We start from the raw sequence: 22,648 nt of genomic DNA, 5'->3' as shown, positions 1-22,648 counted from the left end.
TATGTATCCCTGCCTTTTGTGTTCTATTTTTTGCATAGAATGCAGCACATTCATGTATTTCATCCTCCCACTTGTCCCTTTGTCTGTCTGTTGTTGGTTTAATGATTGATACTTTGCATTGTTTGTTTACAAAATGCTTCTATTGAAGACAGATGCCGAGTAGAGCAAATCAGTGAATCACTGCAGCTATTCAGGCTAAAGGGCACAACCACAATATAATCTAGCTGGGATTTGATCGGACAAACCCTCTCATCTAATGGGGCGGCAGGTAGCCTGGTGGTTAGAGCGTTGGACTGGTAACCGAAAGGTTGCAAGATCGAATCCCCGAGCTGACAAGTTAAAAATTTGTCGTCATCGACAATAAGAATTTGTTCTTAACTGACTTGCCTAGTTAAATAAAGGTAAAATAAATCATGTCCATGGATATTAATAACTGTTAGGCCAAAGAGCTTTTAGACTGAATGTCAAATGTAACAGTTTTTTAGAAATGCCTTCTCAATCTCATCATAAACTATGTTTTTAGCAGCTAATGGCAATCTCTAATAAATACAAATTCTACCTTAAATCTCATCTGGAAGAGAGGCCTGTTTTGTACCCAATTTACACCAGTGGGTTCAATAAATCAAAATTTACTTCACTTTACTTCACCTCGTTCCCGTATCCCTAGGTGACAACATCCTGGCGGTACTGAAGCACCTGGTGATGTCTGAGGAGCTGGCGGACTCGTCGGAGTATCGTCATGGCAACATGGTGTTCTTCGACCTGCTTGGCATGGTGGTGGTGGCGTACCCGGCCCGCGTTGGTACCATCATCAACTACATGACTGCCATGGCAACGTTCCTCTACCTATTTAAGAAGTGCTCCCATCCCAGTAATGTGGGTAAGTGACATCATGAGCATAGATTGCGACTTGACCCAGATTGCGATTTTTAATGGACTGTTTTTGGATGGCGCAAACAACAGGTGTCAGGTGTCCTCAACTTTGGTCTAATCATTTTCCCATAATCTCCAAACTGTTCCCTTTTTAATTGCTACCATGGTTATGCTTTTCATATTTCTTCTGTAAGAAACCTTTCTATTTAGCACTATCCATATAGGCCAATTCCCACGAGTGTAAAGGGTTTATGTGTTTGAGCAGAGCAGGATGGGTTTGGTAATGTGGGGGACCTTTATTGGTTATTTTCCTATAAAGTGTGTTAAAGGATTAATGACTATTTGTGTACAGCAGAATTGGGGTAAATTCCATTTTAATTCAGGAAGTAAACTGAAATTCTAATTCTAATGTACATTTTCCTCATTGGCTTTCTACGGGGGGAAATATAATTTCAGTTTACTTCCTGAATTGACCCCATCCCTGCCTAGCTGTGTACTGTATGTCCCTTTCTCTCTTTCCCAGGAGGTCGTTACATGAAGGAGCTGGCCTACGCCACGGCCGTGGTCATCCTCAGCTGGTTGGTCACTCTGCTGACAGTGCTCATCATAGCCTTGGTTGTGTCGCTGACGGGACGATCCATGTTCTGGTATTAACACCTGAAACACACATTTTCTTCAGGAAATGTACATTTTCTAGTTTATTTAGACCACATTTATTTCACCATTTAGACATAAATAACAAATGTCCAGAGTATAACAAGAGAATATGTATGGAAGTAGATGTATCCAATCAATCTTTTTTCCTGTGTGTTTATACTGGATCGCCCCTACCACACACTTTAGAGGACAACTTTTATTATTTTAACAATATAGAATATTGTCATTACTTATAGAAGTATAAGGCATATCATTTTGCATTAATATAGTTTTTTCCCCCGTTGTCCTCTAGGTACAACGACTTCTATACATGCATCTTTATGTACGGTTCTGCTGCCACTGGGACGATGGTCCTGATCCACACACTGGCCAAGAACCTCTACTACGGGGTGAGCTGTGTGTGTCTGTGTGTGTTACTGGTGCATGGGTCAGTTGTTTGTTCACTCGCCCGCAATTGCTAATAACCCATCCACAACCACCCGACTACATGTAATAATGTGACAATCTGAGGCCCACACCTAACCCTCTAGCTGTAGGCTAGTCCGAGACAGCAGAACCATTTTTTTGAAAGGGGGTGAAGGATTTTTTGTTGTTGCCTGATTTTAGATATATTTCTGCTTATAATTTCCAACATTTTGGTAGACTATTTGTTAGTCAACTTGTCTATAATTAGATACATGAAGCTTCTCTTCTGTCATACAATGCATTTGGGAAAGTATTCAGACTGCTTCCCTTTTTCCACATTTTAATATGCTACAGCCTTATTCCACAGTTGACAGTGCACGTCAGAGCAAAAACCAAGCCATGATGTCGAAGGAATTGTCCGTAGAGCTCCGAGACAGGATTGTGTCGAGGCACAGATCTGGGGAAGGGTACCAAGAACATAATATACGAAAGATTCTTCCTAGAGCTGGCCGCCTGCCAAACTGAAGAAATCGGGAGAGAAGGGACTTGGTCAGGGAGGTGACCAAGAACCCGATGGTCACTCTGATAGAACTCCAGAGTTCCTCTGTGGAGATGGAGAAACTTCCAGAAGGACAACCATCTCTGCAGCACTCCACCATCAGGCCTTTATGGTAGAGTGGCCAGACGGAAACCACTCCTCAGTGCACATGACAGCCCGCTTAGAGTTTGCCAAAAGGAATCTAAAGAACTTTCAGACCATGAGAAACAAGATTCTCTGGTCTGATGAAACCAAGATCGAAGTCTTTGGCCTGAAAGCCAAGTGTCACGTCTGGAGGTAACCTGGCACTATCCCTATGGTGAAGCATGGTGGTGGCAGCATCATGCTGTGGGGATGTTTTTCAGTGGCAGGGACTGGGAGACTAGTCAGGATCGAGGGAAAGATGAACGGAGCAAAGTACAGAGAGATCCTTGATGAAAACCAGCTCCAGAGCGCTCATGACCTCAGACTGGGGCGAAGGTTCACCTTCCAACAGGACAACGACCCTAAGCACACAACCAAGACAACACAGGAGTGGCTTCGGGACAAATCTCTGAATGTCCTTGAGTGGCCCAGCCAGAGCTTGGACTTGAACCTGATCAAACATCTCTGGAGAGACATGAAAATAGCTGTGCAGCAACGCTCCCCATCCAACCTGACAGAGCTTGAGAGGATCTGCAGAGAAGAATGGGAGGAACCTTACAAACACAGGTGTAGCGTCATACCCAAGAAGACTTGAGTCTGTTATCGCTGCCAAAGGTGCTTCAACAAAGTACTGAGTTAAAGGTCTGAGTACTTATGTAAATGTAATATTTATAAATACCTGTTTTTGCTTTGTCATTATGGGGTATTGTGTGTAGATTGATGAGGGGGAAAACGATTTAATCAATTTTAGAATAAGGCTGTAACGTAACAAAATGTGGAAAAAGTCAAGGGGTCTGAATACTTTCCGATTGGACTGTATGTTTCCCTAGAACAGCTATTCCCAAACTGGGGTATGTAGAATGCAGTCGGGGATACACCAAATAAGAATGTGATAAACAATTTCAAACAGTCCATTTAGATTTTCCAATGGGGCTATACATTTGGGTGATGTTTTTTTTCTCACCTGAGTAGCCTCGTTTCACTGCCAAAAATACCATCTAGTGTTCAGCGAAATAGCAACACAATGTCAAATACAGGTAGCCTAGTCAAATAATTAACATCCAATCACATTAACCGTTACTCTCCAGCGGGAATTCCACTAACGGTCAGAATGTAGCCAAACGTAGCTGCTGCTCATTCCGTTTCCTCAAAAATGGATAAATGGTTAAAAACAGTTAGGCCTGCGTCCATAGAGACTCATACCAGCTCTACTGGTGGTACTGCTACTACCAGCAGTACTACACCTGTACCTGTCGACGACACAAGTTGTTCTGTTTCCACGAGCACATCCAATGCTAGCATCAGTAATTCTACATTTGTTGTTAGCCCAGCTAGCATGGACACTGACAGTTGTGAATCTGATGCAGCCGAAGAGCTACTGCCCCCTTACATGGATTTGGGGTTCACTTATATTGGGAGTAGTGTCTTTACTCAACCACAGTGTGTTATATGTGCAAAAGTACTATCTCACAACTCAATGAAACATTCACTCTTGCGCAGACATTTAGAAACGAAACATGCCAGTTTGAAAAATAAGCCACGTGAGTTTATTGAGCGAGAATTAAGACTTTCCAGTAGTAAGACATGTATAAAAGCAACAGATACCATTAATAAGAAGGGTCTGAAAGCATCTTATATGGTGAGCTACCGAGTGGCTAGGACAGGCAAACCCCATACTATTGTAGAGGACTTAATTCTTCCTGCTGCTATCGATATGGCTGGGACAATGCTGGGGGAAATAGCCCCAAAAACAACACTGTTTCCTGACACATCAGTGACATGGCAGGAGATGTTTTGAAACAATTACTGCTTTGCATACAAGCCAGTGAATTCTATGCGTTACAGCTGGATGAGTCAACAGACGTGGTGGGCCTCTTCTGGAAACCAGGATAACAGGAAAGAATTGGGGGGGGGCTTACAATGATGTCAAAAAACATTTGACAGTGCGCTGACCCTGGTGCTAGAGGGGCTACGCAGCTGGTTGTTGAATGTTTGAAGGGGTACAGGACAATAAAAAGTTTGGGAACCACTGCCCTAAAAGACTAAATAAACCCTTGCTCACCATAAATCGATAGAATGAATGCTTCAATCTAATTGACATTGGTGAAGTTTTGGTGAAGTTTTGTCATTTCTGCTTTTCTGCTTCTTTCTCAGAGCAAAGACGTTTAGGGACCGGGGAGGAAATGCAATAGCAAAAAAAGGAATGATTTTCTGAAGGACATAAGATTGACCGGTTGTACGGAAATAGAAAGCTGTGTAAACGCGCCAACATGTTTCTGATAAGATTTCAGTTCTGCTTGGATGCATATTTAATGTGGTTGAAATACTATCAGCTTTTATGATGCTGATAAATATAGCACCTCTACAGACGGTATCTAACTGACCATTCACGTTCTCTCAAGATACTGAAATAAATCATATTTCTCTACTCCTGTTCCCCAGTAATAATTTTACCTACATTTGGTGTATAATCTTACTGCAATAAATGTTTAGTTCTGCAGGAGTTAACATTAAGGCTATGTGAGAGGTTATAGACCTACAATCAGTGTCCAGATTTCAGTTTCCATTTTACCCATCAGCTACAGTTACCTTGACGTGCCATAGGCCTATTTGAAGTGCGATCTTGTGACTGTTGAATTTGTATAGCGCCTCACAATCATCACACATAACACTGTTATCATCCTCTTTTACCACTTCATCAAATCTTTCCCAAACATTACTTTCTGGTCCTCCCTTCTCTTTATTTTCAACTCTACATTTCACAGCTTTTCTCTTTATTTAAGTAATCTCCGACATTGTCCTTTTTGCCTTCGTGGATCGACGTTAACGTTTTCTGCCCGTTCCCAGGCGTGTGGCCTATTTGGCGGTAGTACAGTTTGGCCCTAAAGCTTTTGCACTAATATCAGATAGTCTAAAATAATAAAAGAAACTATAATGTAGCCTATAGATACAGTTGACCGGGAAGTTCATGAGCAGATGAGCTCCTGAATCTTTCAGAATTATTCTACAAAAAGATAGATTTAGAGTTGGATAAAGTTTAGATTTTTTTTTTTTTTTTTTACAAGAACATATACATGATACTAACCTTAATTCCAAATCCAAACTCCAAACCCACATCCTAACCTTTAATTCCAAATCAAAACTCCAAACCCACAGCCTCGTTTTGGACCAAATTCTCACTGCTAATGTTTCTTACTGCTATCCAGCAAACCTTCTGATAACCCAACAACCAGCAATAGAAGCACAACAGAAACCCGAAAAATATAATCCAACCTGGAACTGAGTAAGTAATGTTCAGTCTGAAGCTACTTCTAAAGCCTAGTAGGAAAATAACATTACAATAATCTTTAGATATTTTACTTCATAAAGACTGAATGCTAAATTAAAAGGCTACCAAGCTTGCTAGGAAAGAACAGATCCTGCTGCAACTTCAGTTAGCACTGAGGTGTGAAGTGAGAGGTGTGAAAACCCTTCAGCCCAACTATGGCAGCTATGAGTTCCTCCCCCAACCAAATTTTGCCCCCCTGCTCCATGCCTTCCTCCTTTGCAGAGGTCACCACAGTACAGTATCCCTTGGATATAAAAAATGAGAGAGTACAAAGAGAAGCTCCTCATGGACAATCCAGAGACACTTTTTTCTGACTGCTACAAAAATAGGAAAGAAAGCAACTTAATCTTTCACACAGACCATCCCTGGTCATTGCACACTGCTATAAGCGCACAACACCCTCCTACGAGAGAGGGTATTGGCAGAGGGTGGAAGATCAGAATACCGGAAAACGAGGACCCTGAGACAACCTATTCAATCTATACAACAATGGAACAGTGGCGGGAGGCAACTTCAAAACATTTTCAGCAGGACGTCCACAGAATCAAAGAGAGCTTCTCCTGCCGTGCTATCTCTTGATGACAACTACCCCACTCCAAGCTAGTCTGATTACACCTCTTCAAACCGCCCTGCAGACGAGGAGAGTCACCCCCATAGTCGAGAGGGATACATTCAGAGATGGTGAGCTAGTCCACACACTCCAGATAGCACAGAACCACAAAACAGACCAGCACAACCACACACCCCTCTCCCAAATGGACCTGAAGGTGGAGATAAATGGCTGTCTGGGAGAGCTGGCCGCACTCCGGTCTGTGGTGAGAGAACTTGAGGAAATAGAGGAACACACAGCCCAGATAACATTTACATTACATTTACGTCATTTAGCAGACGATCTTATCCAGAGCGACTTACAAATTGGTGCATTCACCTTATGATATCCAGTGGAACAACCACTTTACAATAGTACATCTATATCTTTTTTTTGGGGGGGGGGGGGGGATAGGGGGTGGGTTAGAAGGATTACTTTATCCTATCCCCGGTATTCCTTAAAGAGGTGGGGTTTCAGGTGTCTCCGGAAGGTGGTGATTGACTCCGCTGTCCTGGCGTCGTGAGGGAGCTTGTTCCACCATTGGGGTGCCAGAGCAGCGAACAGTTTTGACTGGGCTGAGCGGGAACTGTGCTTCCGCAGAGGTAGGGAGGAGAGCAGGCCAGAGGTGGATGAACGCAGTGCCCTTCTTTGGGTGTAGGGACTGATCAGAGCCTGAAGGTACGGAGGTGCCGTTCCCCTCACAGCTCCGTAGGCAAGCACCATGGTCTTGTAGCAGATGCGAGCTTCAACTGGAAGCCAGTGGAGTGTGCGGAGGAGCGGGGTGACGTGAGAGAACTTGGGAAGGTTGAACACCAGACGGGCTGTGGCGTTCTGGATGAGTTGTAGCGGTTTAATGGCACAGGCAGGGAGCCCCGCCAACAGCGAGTGCAGTAATCCAGACGGGAGATGACAAGTGCCTGGATTAGGACCTGCACCGCTTCCTGTGTAAGGCAGGGTCGTACTCTGCGAATGTTGTAGAGTATGAACCTACAGGATTGGGTCACCACCTCAATGTTAGCGGAGAACGACAGGGTGTTGTCCAGGGTCACGCCAAGGCTCTTAGCACTCTGGGAGGAGGACACAATGGAGTTGTCAACCGTGATGGCGAGATCATGGAACGGGCAGTCCTTGCCCGGGAGGAAGAGCAGCTCCGTCTTGCCGAGGTTCAGCTTGAGGTGGTGATCCGTCATCAACACTGATATGTCTGCCAGACATGCAGAGATGCGATTCGCCACCTGGTTATAAGAAGGGGGAAAGGAGAAGATTAATTGTGTGTCGTCTGCGTAGCAATGATAAGAGAGACCATGTGAGGATATGACAGAGCCAAGTGACTTGGTGTATAGCGAGAATAGGAGAGGGCCTAGAACTGAGCCCTGTGGGACACCAGTGGGGAGAGCACGTGGTGCGGAGACGGGTTCTCGCCATGCCAACTGGTAGGAGCGACCTGTCAGGTAGGACGCAATCCAAGAGTGAGCCACGCCGGAGATGCCCAACTCGGAGAGGGTGGAGAGGAGGATCTGATGGTTCACAGTATCAAAGGCAGCAGATAGGTTTAGAAGGATGAGAGGAGAGGGAGTTAGCTTTAGCAGTGCGGAGAGCCTCCGTGACACAGAAGAGCAGTCTCAGTTGAATGACCAGTCTTGAAACCTGACTGATTTGGATCAAGAAGGTCATTCTGAGAGATAGCAAGGGAGCTGGCCAAGGACTGCACGCTCAAGAGTTTTGGAGAGAAAAGAAAGAAGGGATACTGGTCTGTAGTTGTTGACATCGGAGGGATCGAGTGTAGGTTTTTTGAGAAGGGGTGCAACTCTCGCTCTCTTGAAGACGGAAGGGACATAGCCAGCGGTCAAGGATGAGTTGATGAGCGGGGTGAGGTAAGGGAGGTCTCCGGAAATGGTCTGGAGAAGAGGAGGGGATAGGGTCAAGCGGGCAGGTTGTTGGGCGGCCGGCCGTCACGAGTCGCAAGATTTCATCTGGAGAGAGAGGGAAGAAAGCAGTCAAAGCATAGGGTAGGGCAATGTGAGCAGGACCAGCGGTGTCGTTTGGCTTAACAAACGAGGATCGGATGTCGTCAACCTTCTTTTCAAAATGGTTGACAAAGTCATCCGCAGAGAGGGAGGAGGGGGAGGAGGATTCAGGAGGGAGGAGAAGGTGGCAAAGAGCTTCCTAGGGTTAGAGGCAGATGCTTGGAATTTAGAGTGGTAGAAAGTGGCTTTAGCAGCAGAAACAGAGGAAGAAAATGTAGAGAGGAGGGAGTGAAAAGATGCCAGGTCCGCAGGGAGGCTAGTTTTCCTCCATTTCCGCTCGGCTGCCCGGAGCCCTGTTCTGTGAGCTCACAATGAGTCGTCGAGCCAAGGAGCAGGAGGGGAGGACTGAGCCGGCCGGGAGGATAGGGGACATAGAGAGTCAAAGGATGCAGAAAGGGAGGAGAGGAGGCAGAATCAGGAGATTGGATGGAGAAGGATTGAGCAGAGGGAAGAGATGATAGGATGGAAGAGGAGAGAGTAGCAGGAGAGAGAGAGAGCGAAGGTTGCGACGGCGCAATACCATCTGAGTAGGGGCAGAGTGAGTAGTGTTGGAGGAGAGCGAGAGGGAAAAGGATACAAGGTAGTGGTCGGAGACTTGGAGGGGAGTTGCAATGAGATTAGTAGAAGAACAGCATCCAGTAAAGATGAGGTCAAGTGTATTGCCTGCCTTGTGAGTAGGGGGGGACGGTGAGAGGGTGAGGTCAAAAGAGGAGAGGATTGGAAAGGAGGCAGAGAGAAATGAGTCAAAGGTAGACGTAGGGAGGTTAAAGTCACCCAGAACTGTGAGGGGTGAGCCATCCTCAGGAAAGGAACTTATCAAGGCGTCAAGCTCATTGATGAACTCTCCAAGGGAACCTGGAGGGCGATAAATGATAAGGATGTTAAGCTTGAATGGGCTCGTGACTGTGACAGCATGGAATTCAAAGGAGGAGGTAGACAGATGGGTCAGGGTAAAAAGAGAGAATGTTCACTTGGGAGAGATGAGGATTCCAGTGCCACCACCCCGCTGACCAGATGCTCTCGAGGTATGCGAGAACACGTGGTCAGACGAGGAGAGAGCAGTAGGAGTAGCAGTGTTTTCTGTGGTAATCCATGTTTCCGTCAGCGCCAAGAAGTCGAGGGACTGGAGGGTAGTATAGGCTGAGATGAACTCTGCCTTGTTGGCCTGCAGACCAGCAGTTCCAGAGGCTGCCGGAGACCTGGAACTCCACGTGGGTCGTGCACTGCAGGAAGAGGTGAGAACTGAGATGCGACAATGAACAACTCATGAGAGCTGGGCCCCCCCCCCCTCCAGGGAAGTCAACAGAACAGCCCACTTCAGACCCCAACCACAGCCTTAACACCACAGCAGGACAGAAGACGAGGCAGGATCCACCAACCCAGCAGACTCCCCCCTCCTGGCACCCTCAACTGCAGCCCATAAACATCACAAAGGAGCAACAGACACCCCTCCCAGACCAGTGAGATATCCTCCCAGAACTGCAAGACCCCCTCCCACCATCAGCCACGTTTCCCCCTAAAATAAAACTAGCCACACCCTCTACCCCTCCCCCCCCAGATCAAACCTATTGCCCTTCTGCCCCCGCCCATGTTCCCCACCCCTGCAGCAAGGACCTCAACATGGCAGCCTCACATGCCCAGGCCTTGAATAGAGCAACAGGTCCAACCTCCACTAATACACCTGCCCAAGCCCCATCCTGCGACCTAAGAGGCATGCACCAGATGCTCAGCATGCTCTGCTCACACCTAATGGTCCGAGCCTAAACCACACAAAAACAACACTAGACACTATGGAACACAAAGCTTTTACTATCTCATCCTGGAATATGTAAGGTCTGAGGTCATCTGCCTTTGGCCTAAAGAGCAGGAACCCAGACTTTATCAAAGAAATCAGAAATACAGACATTGCTATCCTATAAGAAACATGGTATAGAGTTGCCCTCTAGGTTACAGAGAGCTAGTAGTCCCATCCACCAAACTACCAGGTGTGAAACAGGGATGACACTCAGGGGGTTTTCTAATTTGGTATAGAGCAGACCTAACCCACTCTATTAAATAAAACAGGAACATTTTACATTGGGATAGAAATTAAGAAGAAGAAGAACCTGTATTGGAGCAGGGGTTGGGAACCTGTATTGGAGCAACGGTTGGGAGCCTGTATTGGAGCAGGGGTTGGGAGCCTGTATTGGAGCAGGGGTTGGGAGCCTGTATTGGAGCAGGGGTTGGGAGCCTGTATTGGAGCAGGGGTTGGGAGCCTGTATTGGAGCAGGGGTTGGGAACCTGTATTGGAGCAGGGGTTGGGAACCTGTATTGGAGCAGGGGTTGGGAACCTGTATTGGAGCAGGGGTTGGGAACCTGTATTGGAGCAGGGGTTGGGAACCTGTATTGGAGCAGGGGTTGGGAACCTGTATTGGAGCAGGGGTTGGGAACCTGTATTGGAGCAGGGGTTGGGAACCTGTATTGGAGCAGGGGTTGGGAACCTGTATTGGAGCAGGGGTTGGGAACCTGTATTGGAGCAGGGGTTGGGAACCTGTATTGGAGCAGGGGTTGAGAACCTGTATTGGAGCAGGGGTTGGGAACCTGTATTGGAGCAGGGGTTGGGAACCTGTATTGGAGCAGGGGTTGGGAACCTGTATTGGAGCAGGGGTTGGGAACCTGTATTGGAGCAGGGGTTGAGAACCTGTATTGGAGCAGGGGTTGGGAGCCTGTATTGGAGCAGGGGTTGGGAGCCTGTATTGGAGCAGGGGTTGGGAGCCTGTATTGAAGCAGGGGTTGGGAGCCTGTATTGGAGCAGGGGTTGGGAGCCTGTATTGGAGCAGGGGTTGGGAGCCTGTATTGGAGCAGGGGTTGGGAACCTGTATTGGAGCAGGGGTTGAAAACGTGTGTGTGTGTGTGTGTGTGTGTGTGTGTGTGTGTATGCGTGCATGCATACATACATACATACATACATACATACATACATACATACATACATACATACATACATACACACATACACACATACATACACACATACATACATACATACATACATACATACTGTGCAATCCCCGCTGCCTCCAGAATGGATTAGTTCACAGAGATGGGCACGAATTAGACAGGTGTCTCATGTGCCATACAAAAAATATTATATTTATATAGAACGCGCTCTCTCCTGCCAATTTGTGCACATTCATTGTTTCATAACTTCATTGTGTGAATTGTTTGCGTTTGATTGTTAGTCTATCAATTCCCCATTACATATATCACCAGTAGTACATTTAACGTTAATTCCTATAATTTCTAATCTACAATGTTCATTTCTTTTAATGCATTCAACATATTATTATTATTATTATTATTATTATTATTATTATTATTCCAGTCTTTCCATTCTCATTGTAGGAGTGGACACATTGTTTGCAGAGCGCACAACCTATGCTGCTACACTTGAGAAACAAGTTTTGGTTTATTTCATTCCATTTACGAGTTTTGTCAGTTTAGTCATTGTCTTTTATTGGAGTGCTCCTGTCAATGTTGAGTAAGGACGCACAACTGATTACGCATAGGCCTATAGGCTACCTGGCCTGCGTGCAAATGTTGGCATATAAGTGTGTTTCTGATTGGCTTAATGCACCACCACTAATGACCTGTGGAGATTCTCAAAGTAATGTTTTCTTCACCTCAAACGGCAAGCAAACAAAGTCAGTTTTAACATCCATTGAGAATGACAATAGTTCCTCAATGTATTTGAAAAATCTTTCCAGCTCTCTCCCTTTCGATAACAACTCAGCATGAAAGGGAAAAAAGTAATGCTCTGATTCAGTGGAACATAAAATAGGCCTACCTGATTATGCAAATAGCCTACAGCTGTGTCTGTCCTGAGCTCACTGGTGTGGAGAAACTCTGAGGGCCCAAAGTATTTTATACAATGTTGCAAGTTAACTAGCTCAAGCTTCAGGCCAGACCCAAGTTAATAGTTGATACAATGTTTCAAGTTCGTTGCAGACAGACCATGAGTAGCCAATGTGATTTTATAGAATATTTATTTTTATCAGGATATTTTTAACCCGCAGGCCGCAATGTTTTTATTTGTTGGCTTTATAAGCTACTTTTTACGTAGTTGGCAATGGCAATAGAAGGTACTTTGTAGGTTTGTATCATTTTCATGTAGATTGGTTTAGAAATTTGACATACGAAGACGTTATTATAAATTTAAATGAAACTGTTCCATGAAAATGTGCATATGAAAACCATAACTGGCATGCAGATCAGTAGAAATGGTAAGATAATTGGCATTCCACATGAGAAAGGTTGCCTACTCTTCGTGTAGCCTTTTACCGGCTACTTCAGGAGAGTAATGGCAGAATCTGTGAAAGCCAGCAGCAGCAGCAGCAGGAGGAGGATGGTTGGGTTACAGTTTTGTTTCTTCCTCTAGATCTCTGACTCCCTCTTCAGTCATTTGTGTGTTATTTCATCAAATAGTGATCTTAAAGCATCAAACAATCTTAATGCATCAGACAAGCTCAATGTTTACAGTGCATTGGGAAAGTATTCAGACCCCTTGACTTTGTCCACATTTTGTTACATTACAGCCTGATTCTAACATGGGTAAAGTCGTTTTTTTTCTTCTTCATCAATCTACATACAATACCCCATAATGACAAAGCAAAAACAGGGTTTTAGAAATTGTAGCAAATTTTAATACAGAAATACCATACCGTAATTTCCGGACTATAAGCCGCAACTTTTTTCCCATGCTTTGAACCTCGCGGCTTAAACAATGACGTGGCTAATATATGGATTTTTCCCGCTTTCAATTTTTTTTTCGAAAAAAAAAAACATTCTGTGACGTGCTCAGTTTTTTGGCGGCATGAAGCTTTCATTAGACCAATGAAATTGCCGAACGGGTTAAGGTCAAACAACTTTTTTGTTTACTGTTTAGATTAAATCGAGCGCTCTCAAACTTCCCGTCATTCTGATTACGGTAGTCATTTTGTCACACTCATCATGGCAAACACACGGAGAAATGCATATAATGCAGCTTTCAAGTTGAAGGCGATTGATCTGGCTGTTGGAAAAGGAAATAGAGCTGCTGCACGGGAGCTTGGTCTTAAAGAGTCGATGATAAGACGTTGGAAACAGCAGCGTGAGGAATTGACTCGGTGCAAAAAGACAACTAAAGCTTTCAGAGGGAAGAAAAGCAGATGGCCCGAACTAGAAAATGAGCTCGAAGACTGGGTCAACACACAGAGAGCAGACGGCCGAGGTGTTGCAGCTTATAGACATGTGCGGCTTATTTATGTTAAAAATAATATTTTATTTTAAATTCAGTGGGTGCGGCTTATATTCAGGTGCGCTCAATAGTCCGGAAATTACGGTATTTACATAAGTATTCAGAACCTTCGCTATGAGACTCAAAATTGAGCTCAGGTGTTTTGATTTCATTAAAACACATAGGGTGTGCCTATGTATGGAAAAATACAAGTAAAAAGAATTTGACCAATCGATTAGTCGAAAGAACAGATTACTTTCTGTCGACTAATATTAATTATTTTGTCGGGGACAGCCCTACTCGATACTGCAGTGATTTGTATCACCTGTTAGAAACATCAGAAACTCACACAGTCATATGACTGAAAAAGTTCCACCACCCAGACGCTTTGAAAAGCTTTCAGCAGATACTATTCTGAAACTGTTCAGCTCTGCAGGTTTAAAACAGCATGCGTATGTTGTGCTTTCAACAGACTTGTGTCAATAGTACTATAGTCTAATGCCCTGCAAAGCCACGTTTATACAGACTTAGTTTCTGTTATTGACCCCTCTGTTCTGTCTGTAACCACGTTGGGTTATTTTGGTATTGTCCTGGGTGCATTTGTTCCATGGGTGTGAACAATATCTATATTTTAATATGCACACTGGCATACCATACCACTTGGAATGAAGCTATGTATTGGGCATGTATTGTCAGTTCTATATTTGCCTGCATATTGGGATGTAGCCAATGCTTTATGCCAGTGCTCTATGGTAGGTAGTGGTGCTGTAGCAGGCTAGCCTTTGCTTCCTTCAGAGACACTGAGTGGCAGAGCTCCAGGCCTGGACACAGAGACACTGAGTGGCGCCAGTCTCCACTGTTATGGTTGCAGTAGTAGAAGGCAGTAATTCATACTTCACTACAGTGCCAGGGTAAACTTAGAGGATATTAAGAGGTAGATTAAACAACATTCTCCTCCTGGCAACAGAGTCAGAATTATGTGTGATTCAGGCACAGTACTGGCGATAATGGAGTGGTTTTAAACTCTGTGAATGAGACCTTTTGTTGGTCTTCACACATCACTAAGTGGTGCCGGGAGAGAGAGACGAGAGTGGGTGGAGTGAGAGCGGGGCGGTGGGAGAGAGAGTGAGAGGGCGAGACTGAGCGAGAGAAACTGAGCGAAGTAGAGGGAGAGCGAAAGGGAGAGTCCTGGCCATTCGCCTGTGGGATGTCAGGTTGGGTCTATCTGGGCTGAAGTTCAGACTCTCTCCATGGTTCTCACATGGTCTGTGTAAGGCAGCTCAATAAAACATGCATCAAAACAAATCTGACTGACTATGCAGCCAAGTAGCCATGAGAGAAAAACATTTTGATAGACCTTGATGTTGATATAACAATTAAATGGATAAGCCTATTTTGGGGGAATGGATGTCTGTCTGCCCTTATTGACCCCTGTCTGAGTGTTCCTCCTGCATGCTGTATCAATACACCAGTGACAGGGATTGTTCCTTGCTGACCTGGTCTGTCTGTTCCTCCTGCAGGGTGTGCGTCGTCTGGAGGTGGGGGAGCTCTACTTTGACGTGAGCCTGCTGCTGTGGTGCGGTGCCCTGGTCTACCTCACAGCGAACGGCCTCTGCTCTGCCTACGTCCCCATGCTGATGGTGGCCTTCCCTCTGACCACCAAGCTGCTCCTCGCCAGGGAGTTTAAACTCAGAGGTGAGGAGAGAATAGATGGATGGATTCGGATAGTATTCAGACACCTTGAGTTTTTACACATTTTGTTATATTACAGCCTTATTCGAAAATTGATTAAATACATTTTTTTTCCCTCACCAATCTACACACAATACCCCATAATGAAAAAGCAAAAACATGTTTTTATACATTTTAGCAAATGTATAAAAAAAAAACGGAAATAACTTATTTACATAAGTATTCAGACCCTTTGCTATGAGACTCAAAATGAGCTCAGGTGCATCCTGTTTCCATTGATTATCCTTGAGATGTTTCTACAACTTGATTAGAGCACCTGTGGTAAATTCAATTGATTGGACATGATTTGGAAAAACACACACCTGTCTATATATAAGGTCCCACAGTTGACAGTGCATGTCAGAGCAAAAACCAAGCCATGATGTTGAAGGAATTGTCCGTAGAGCTCCGAGACAGGATTATGTCGAGGCACAGATCTGGGGAAGGGTACCAAAAAATGTCCGCATCATTGAAGGTCCCCAAGAACATAGGTGGCCTCCATCATTCTTAAATGGAAGAAGTTTGGAACCACCAAGACTTTTCCAAGAGCTGGCTGCTGGGCCAAACTGAGCAATCGGGGGAGAAGGGCCTTGGTCAGGGAGGTGACTCTGACACAGCTCCAGAGTTCCTCTGTGGAGATGGGAGAAACTTCCAGAAGGACAACCATCTCTGCAACACTCCACCAATCAGGCCTTTATGGTAGAGTAGTCAGATGGAAGCCACTCTTCAGTAAAAGGCACATGACAGCCCGCTTGGAGTTTGCCAAAAGGCACCTACAGGACTCTCAGACCATGAGAAACAAGATTCTCTGGTCTGATGAAACCAAGATTGAACTCTTTGGCCTGAATGCCAAGCTTCACGTCTGGAGGAAACCTGGCACCATCCCTATGGTGAAGCATGGTGGTGGCAGCATCATGCTGTGGGGAGGTTTTTCAGTGGCAGGGACTGGGAGACTAGTCAGGATCGAGGCAAAGATGAGCAAAGTACAAAGAGATCCTTGATGAAAACCTGCTTCAGGGCGCTCAGGAGGTTCACCTTCCAACAGGAGAACGACCCTAAGCACACAGCCAACACAACACAGGAGTGGCTTCGGGACAAGTCTCTGAATGTCCTTGAGTGGCCCAACCAGAGCCCGAATTTCAATCCGATCGAATATCTCTGGAGAGACCTGAAAATAGCTGTGGAGCGACGCTCCCCAAGCAACCTGACAGAACTTGAAAGGATCTGCAGAGAAGAATGGGAGAAACTCCCCAAATACAGGTGTACCAAGCTTGTAGAGCCATACCCAAGAAGTCTCCAGGCTTTAATCCCTGCCAAAGGTGCTTCAACAAAGTATTGAGTAAAGGGTCTGAATAAATATGTAAATGTGATTTTTAAGTTTTTCAATGTTTTATAAATATGCAAACATTTCTAAAAACCTGTTTGTGCTTGGTCATTATGGGGTATTATGTGTAGATTGATGAGAGGGAAAAACAATTGAATCCATTTTAGAATAAGGCTGTAAAATGTGGAAAAAGTCAAGAGGTCTGAACACTTCCTGAATGCACTGTAGATCGATAGATAAGTTGCTTTCCATAAGGAAATTCCTTTTCATGAACAATAAATGGATACAGGTTACTGGATAGACATGGATACTGTTCAATGCTCCCATTGTTATTATTAAGTGTGATGTTTCAGTCAGAAGGTTGTCAGGTCATTTTCACAGCTCAGCAGCAACAACAATACATTGATGTATCACATGATTAGTTTTGAATTGAAAGGGTTTTATATTGATCTCTTATTTGTTTGGTGCAGGTGAAGTACTCTGTTCTCTACCAGCTGGGTCTGGGTTAGGTTAGTTAAAGATTACAGAATTCGGTTGCTGTTAAACATTCTGATTTGTTTCATCCTTCCAACTAAAAGTACGAGTACGACATATCACTTTTACATTAGTATTTTGTGACAAATTCATATTTTACCGAAGTCATGTCGGGAAAAAGTGACGTCAAGAGAAGAACACTACACGAGCAGGAGTGAAGCCACTGTCCACATGAGACGATGGTAGCTATAGCTAGCCACATGCTAACCCGAGTGCTATTACTAGCAGCACTGTCCACATAAGACGATGGTAGCTATAGCTAGCCACATGCTAACCCGAGTGCTATTACTAGCAGCACTGTCCACATAAGACGATGGTAGCTATAGCTAGCCACATGCTAACCCGAGTGCTATTACTAGCAGCACTGTCCACATAAGACGATGGTAGCTATAGCTAGCCACATGCTAACCCGAGTGCTATTACTAGCAGCACTGTCCACATAAGATGATGGTAGCTATAGCTAGCCACATGCTAACCCGAGTGCTATTACTAGCAGCACTGTCCTAATCCAGGTATAATGGCAGACACAAACATTGGCTTCCATGATATCCTGCAAGATATATTGACCAATAAAGATCAGGCAGTTCAGCAAAAATAAAGACATACTGTACCTTGAAATAAACAATGACATTAACACGATTTGGTATTTGACCATTCAGTTCCAAACTGCCTCTGGGAAGCAACGTCAGCACAATAACTGTTCGTTGGGAGCTTCATGAAATGGGTTTCCCTGGCCGAGCAGTCACACACAAGCCTAAGACCACAATGCCAAGCGTCGACTGGAGTGGTGTACAGCTCGCCGGCATTGGACTCTGGAGCAGTGGAAACGAGTTCTCTGGAGTGATGAATCATGCTTCACTATCTGGCAGTCCGATGGATGAATCTGGGTTTGGCGGATGCTAGGAGAACGGTACCTGCCCGACTGTAAAGTGCCAACTGTGAAGTTTGGTGGAGGAGGGATAATGGTCTGGGACTGTTTTTAATGGTTCGGTCTAGGCCCCTTAGTTCCAGTGAAGGGAAATCTTAATGCTACAGCATACAATGACATTCTAGACGATTCTGTGCTTCCAACTTTGTGGCAACAGTTTGGGGAAGGCCCTTTCCTGTTTCAGCATGACAATGCCCCCGTGCACAAGGCGAGGTCCATACAGAAATGGTTTGTCGAGATCGGTGTGGAAGAACTTGACTGGCCTGCATAGAGCCCTGACCTCAACCCCTTCGAACACCTTTGGAATGAATTGTAACGCCGACTGTGAGCCAGGCCTAATCACCCAACATCAGTGCCCGACCTCCCTAATGCTCGTGGCTGAATGGAAGCAAGTCCCCGCAGCAATGTTCCAACATCTAGTGGAAAGCCTTCCCAGAAGAGTGGAGGCTGTTATAGCAACAAAGGGAGGACTAACTCCATATTAATGCCCATGATTTTGGAATGAGATCTTTGACGAGAAGTTGTCCACATACTTTTGGTCATGTAGTGTAAGTCACAACAGGTCTAAATATGTCTAGACAGTGTTATGACCATCTTATAACAGGTTATGTCATGGTTATGGGTGTCAAGTAAAGTGTTGATAAATGTCATTCAAATTATGAAAATAGAAGTGTATTATTATTTTAAAAACTTTTGCATAAAGACTGTTTTAGATGGAATATCATCAATCTACGTTGTTAGATTTGTGGAAATATATCGTGCAACCTTCCCTTTAATGTTAATGTATCTCTCCTGTGTTTCCAGGTGCATCGGTAAAGTACTCTGTTCTCTACCAGCTGGGTCTGGCTCTGCCCTATGTCCATTTCATGTTCCTGATCTGGGTTGTGTTTGAGATCTTCACGCCCATTCTGGGGCGCAGCGGCACAGAGATCCCCCCTGACGTGGTCCTGGCCACCCTCGTCACCCTCACCACACTCTTCCTCTCCTCCTTCTTTGTGAGTAGAGTTGTACCATGGTTAATACTAGCTAGCTTTCCAAAAGAGGGAAGAGGACAGGAACACCAACGAATGGTGTTCCTGACTGTAGTCTTTGTGGAAATAACATTCCCATAGAAACCTTTGGAAGCGCCAGCATAGCAATATTTATTACATTATACTACCAACCAGGTCAGCAGCAACTCCCCTCCACCATGGAATGGAGGATATCAGGCAGAAAGATGAAATGGGTATGATGAGTAGGAAATATCATATCAGCTGATGACTTTAAACAGCTTTGAAGGATCTGATGAGTGTGTTTTGATTCTCTCTTCCCCTCTCTCTCTCTCTCTCTCTCCCTCTCTCCCCCCAGCTCCACTTCATCTACTTGGCTAGGTCTACTAAGTGGCTGTTGGCAGGTCTGGGAACGGTGTTCACTGTGTTTCTGGTGCTGGTGTTGTGTGGAATGTTCTTCCCCTACACAGCAGACCCCTCGGGCCCACGCCCCAAACGGGTCTTTCTTCAGGTGAGACCATCTGACACACACCCGACTCCCGGCCCACGCCCCAAACGGGTCTAGTCCCGAGACCATCTCAGGCACTTTCTGCTTAGACGCGCGCACACACACACACACACACACACACACACACACACACACACACACAACACACACACACACACACACACACACACACACACACACACACACACCTGACAACTTTTTAAATGGAACCTTTATTTATCCAACCAAGTCAGTTACTGACAGATATAAAAACATTGAATAAACAATCATCTGATGCATTGGGCTTAGTGTGTGTATAGCTCAATTAAATACAGACCTAGGTGGACTTTTATATTACAATGACAACCTGGCAGTGTTGACCATCTGTCTTTCTGCCTGCTCCCCCAAGCACATTTTGATTTATCCAGGACTTAAGAACAAACACACTCTTATTTCAAATGAACAACTGTGTGTCAATGTTGACTATGTCTTTGTCTGCTCCTGCTAAAGATGTTATTTTGAAACAACTCCCTCTCAGGTGTTCTACCATGAGTTGTTGAATATCTTTTCACCTTTTCTCTCTTCCTGTCAGCACACCACTCGTACCTTCCATGGTCTGGATGGCCAGGTGAAGAGCAGAGACTCGGGTCTGTGGATCAACAGCTTTGACTACACTGGCATGCAGCACATCACGCCTATCATACCAGAGATCAACGACACTATCAGGACCAGCTGTCAGGAGGACAGGCCTTTCTGTGGCTACCCCTGGTTCCTACCTGTCAAGTTCCTTGTCAAGTGAGTCATACCCATAGAACTAGGAATTAGAATTCGTAGTATACAGTGCATTCAGAAAGTATTCAGACCCCTTTACTTTTCCCACATTTTGTTACGTTACAGCCTTATTCTGAAATGGATTACATAGTTTTTTTCCCCTAATCAATCTACACACAATACCCCATAATGACAAAATAAACTACTGAAATATCACATTTACATAAGTATTCAGACCCTTTACTCAGTACTTTGTTGAAGCACCTTTGGCAGCGATTACAGCCTCGATTCTTCTTGGGTATGACACTACAAGCTTGGCACACCTGTATTTGGGGAGTTTCTCCCATTCTTCTCTGCAGATCCTCTCAAGCTCTGTCAGGTTGGATGGGGAGCATCGCTGCACAGCTACTTTCAGGTCTCTCCAGAGATGTTCGATCGGGTTCAAGTCCAGGCTCTTGCTGGGCCACTCAAGGACATTCAGAGATTTGTCCCGAAGCCACTCCTGCGTTGTCTTGGCTGTGTGCTTAGGGTCGTTGTCCTGTTGGAAGGTGAACCTTCGCCCCAGTCTGAGGCTCTGGAGCAGGTTTTCATCAAGGATCTCTCTGTACTTTGCTCCGTTCATACTTCCCTCGATCCTGACTAGTCTCCCAGTCCCTGCCGCTGAAAAACATCCCCACAGCATGATGCTGCCACCACCATGCTTCACTGTATGGATGGTGCCAGGTTTCCTCCAGACGTGACGCTTGGCATTCAGGCCAAAGTGTTCAATCTTGGTTTCATCAGACCAGAGAATCTTGTAGGTGCCTTTTGGCAAACTCCAAGCGGGCTGTCATGTGCCTTTTACTAAGGAGTGGCTTCCGTCTGGTCACTCTACCATAAAGGCCTGATTGATTGGAGTGTTGCGGAGATGCTTGTCCTTCTGGAAGGTCCTCCCATCTCCACAGAGGAACTCTGGAGCTCTGTCAGAGTGACCATCGGGTTCTTGGTCACCTCCCTGACCAAGGCACTTCTCCCCTGATTGCTCAGTTTGGCTGGGCGGCCAGCTCTATGAAGAGTCTTGGTGGTTCCAAACTTCTTCCATTTAAGAATGATGGAGGCCACTGCGTTCTTGGGGACCTTCAATGCTGCAGACATGTTTTGGTAGCCTTCCCCAGATCTGTGCCTCGACACAATCCTGTCTCTGAGCTCTACGGACAATTCCTTCAACCTCATGGCTTGGTTTTTGCTCTGACGTGCACTGTCAACTGTGGGACCTTGTATAGACAGGTGTGTGCCTTTCCAAATCATGTCCAATCAATTGAATTTACCACAGGTGGACTCCAAGTTGTAGAAACATCTCAAGGATGATCAATGGAAATAAGATGCACCTCAGCTCAATTTCTAGTCTCATAGCAAAGGGTCTGAATACTTACGTAAGGTATTTCTGTATTTTATCTTTTATAAATTTGAAAAATAAGCAATTGAATCCATTTTAGAATAAGGCTGTAACAAAATGTGGAAAAAGTCAAGGGGTCTGAATACTTTTTGAATGCACTGTATACTAATTTAATAGGATCTCTACGGTCACACATAGCTGAATGAAAGAACTATTATTACTATACTGCAGATATGATCTGTATTATATTGTATCTCAAAGGGGTTCAAAATGTGTTGTCTATGGCAACGAAATACTGACGTATTTGGTTGTGTTTTCAAATGTGTTTCATAAAGGAAAAACAATTTTACTGTATCATGCACATACCATACATTTCTTATTACTTTTATTGAACATGTCTGGCAGGTATCGACTGGTTTAGCAAAATAACTAAACAACGGCATTGTGTTAATTGACTCTTTTTCAGGAAGAACTGGTACCTCCCAGCCCCTGAAGTCTTTCCCAGGTCTCCCATCAAGTTTCAGGTGCTTTCTAAAGAACAGACAAAATGGGGCACAGTGAAGATCACATTTGAAGTCAAAGGTGAGATTATATGAACATTGAACATGGTATTTTTTTTATTTAACCTTTATTTAACTAGGCAAGTCAGTTAAGAACAATGACGACCCTTCATCCTCTACCACTACAGTACCTT

At 44.9% G+C, this 22,648-nt stretch overlaps 1 protein-coding gene across 2 annotated transcripts in view; it reads left to right on the top strand.

The window, feature by feature from the left end:
* Window positions 1-22,648, top strand: part of LOC106568440 (endoplasmic reticulum metallopeptidase 1) — a 48,767-nt gene that overhangs the window by 17,985 nt on the left and 8,134 nt on the right. For both annotated transcript variants that reach the window (XR_014380214.1, XM_014138771.3), the window contains exons 7-14: window positions 668-880; window positions 1,397-1,520; window positions 1,823-1,919; window positions 15,336-15,510; window positions 19,137-19,327; window positions 19,680-19,832; window positions 20,401-20,603; window positions 22,421-22,536. Coding sequence is in view for 1 of the 2 variants with exons in the window: in XM_014138771.3 (XP_013994246.3) it covers window positions 668-880; window positions 1,397-1,520; window positions 1,823-1,919; window positions 15,336-15,510; window positions 19,137-19,327; window positions 19,680-19,832; window positions 20,401-20,603; window positions 22,421-22,536 (1,272 nt within the window). In the remaining variant the exon portion in view is untranslated. The remainder of the gene's footprint in view (window positions 1-667; window positions 881-1,396; window positions 1,521-1,822; window positions 1,920-15,335; window positions 15,511-19,136; window positions 19,328-19,679; window positions 19,833-20,400; window positions 20,604-22,420; window positions 22,537-22,648) is intronic.

This window comes from Salmo salar, chromosome 13, assembly GCF_965601325.2.
Source record: "Salmo salar chromosome 13, fSalSal1, whole genome shotgun sequence".
In the NCBI taxonomy this organism is placed as follows: Eukaryota; Metazoa; Chordata; class Actinopteri; order Salmoniformes; family Salmonidae; genus Salmo; species Salmo salar.
Note: the sequence above shows the minus strand (reverse complement) of the source record. Positions and strands in the feature narration are given on the sequence as shown.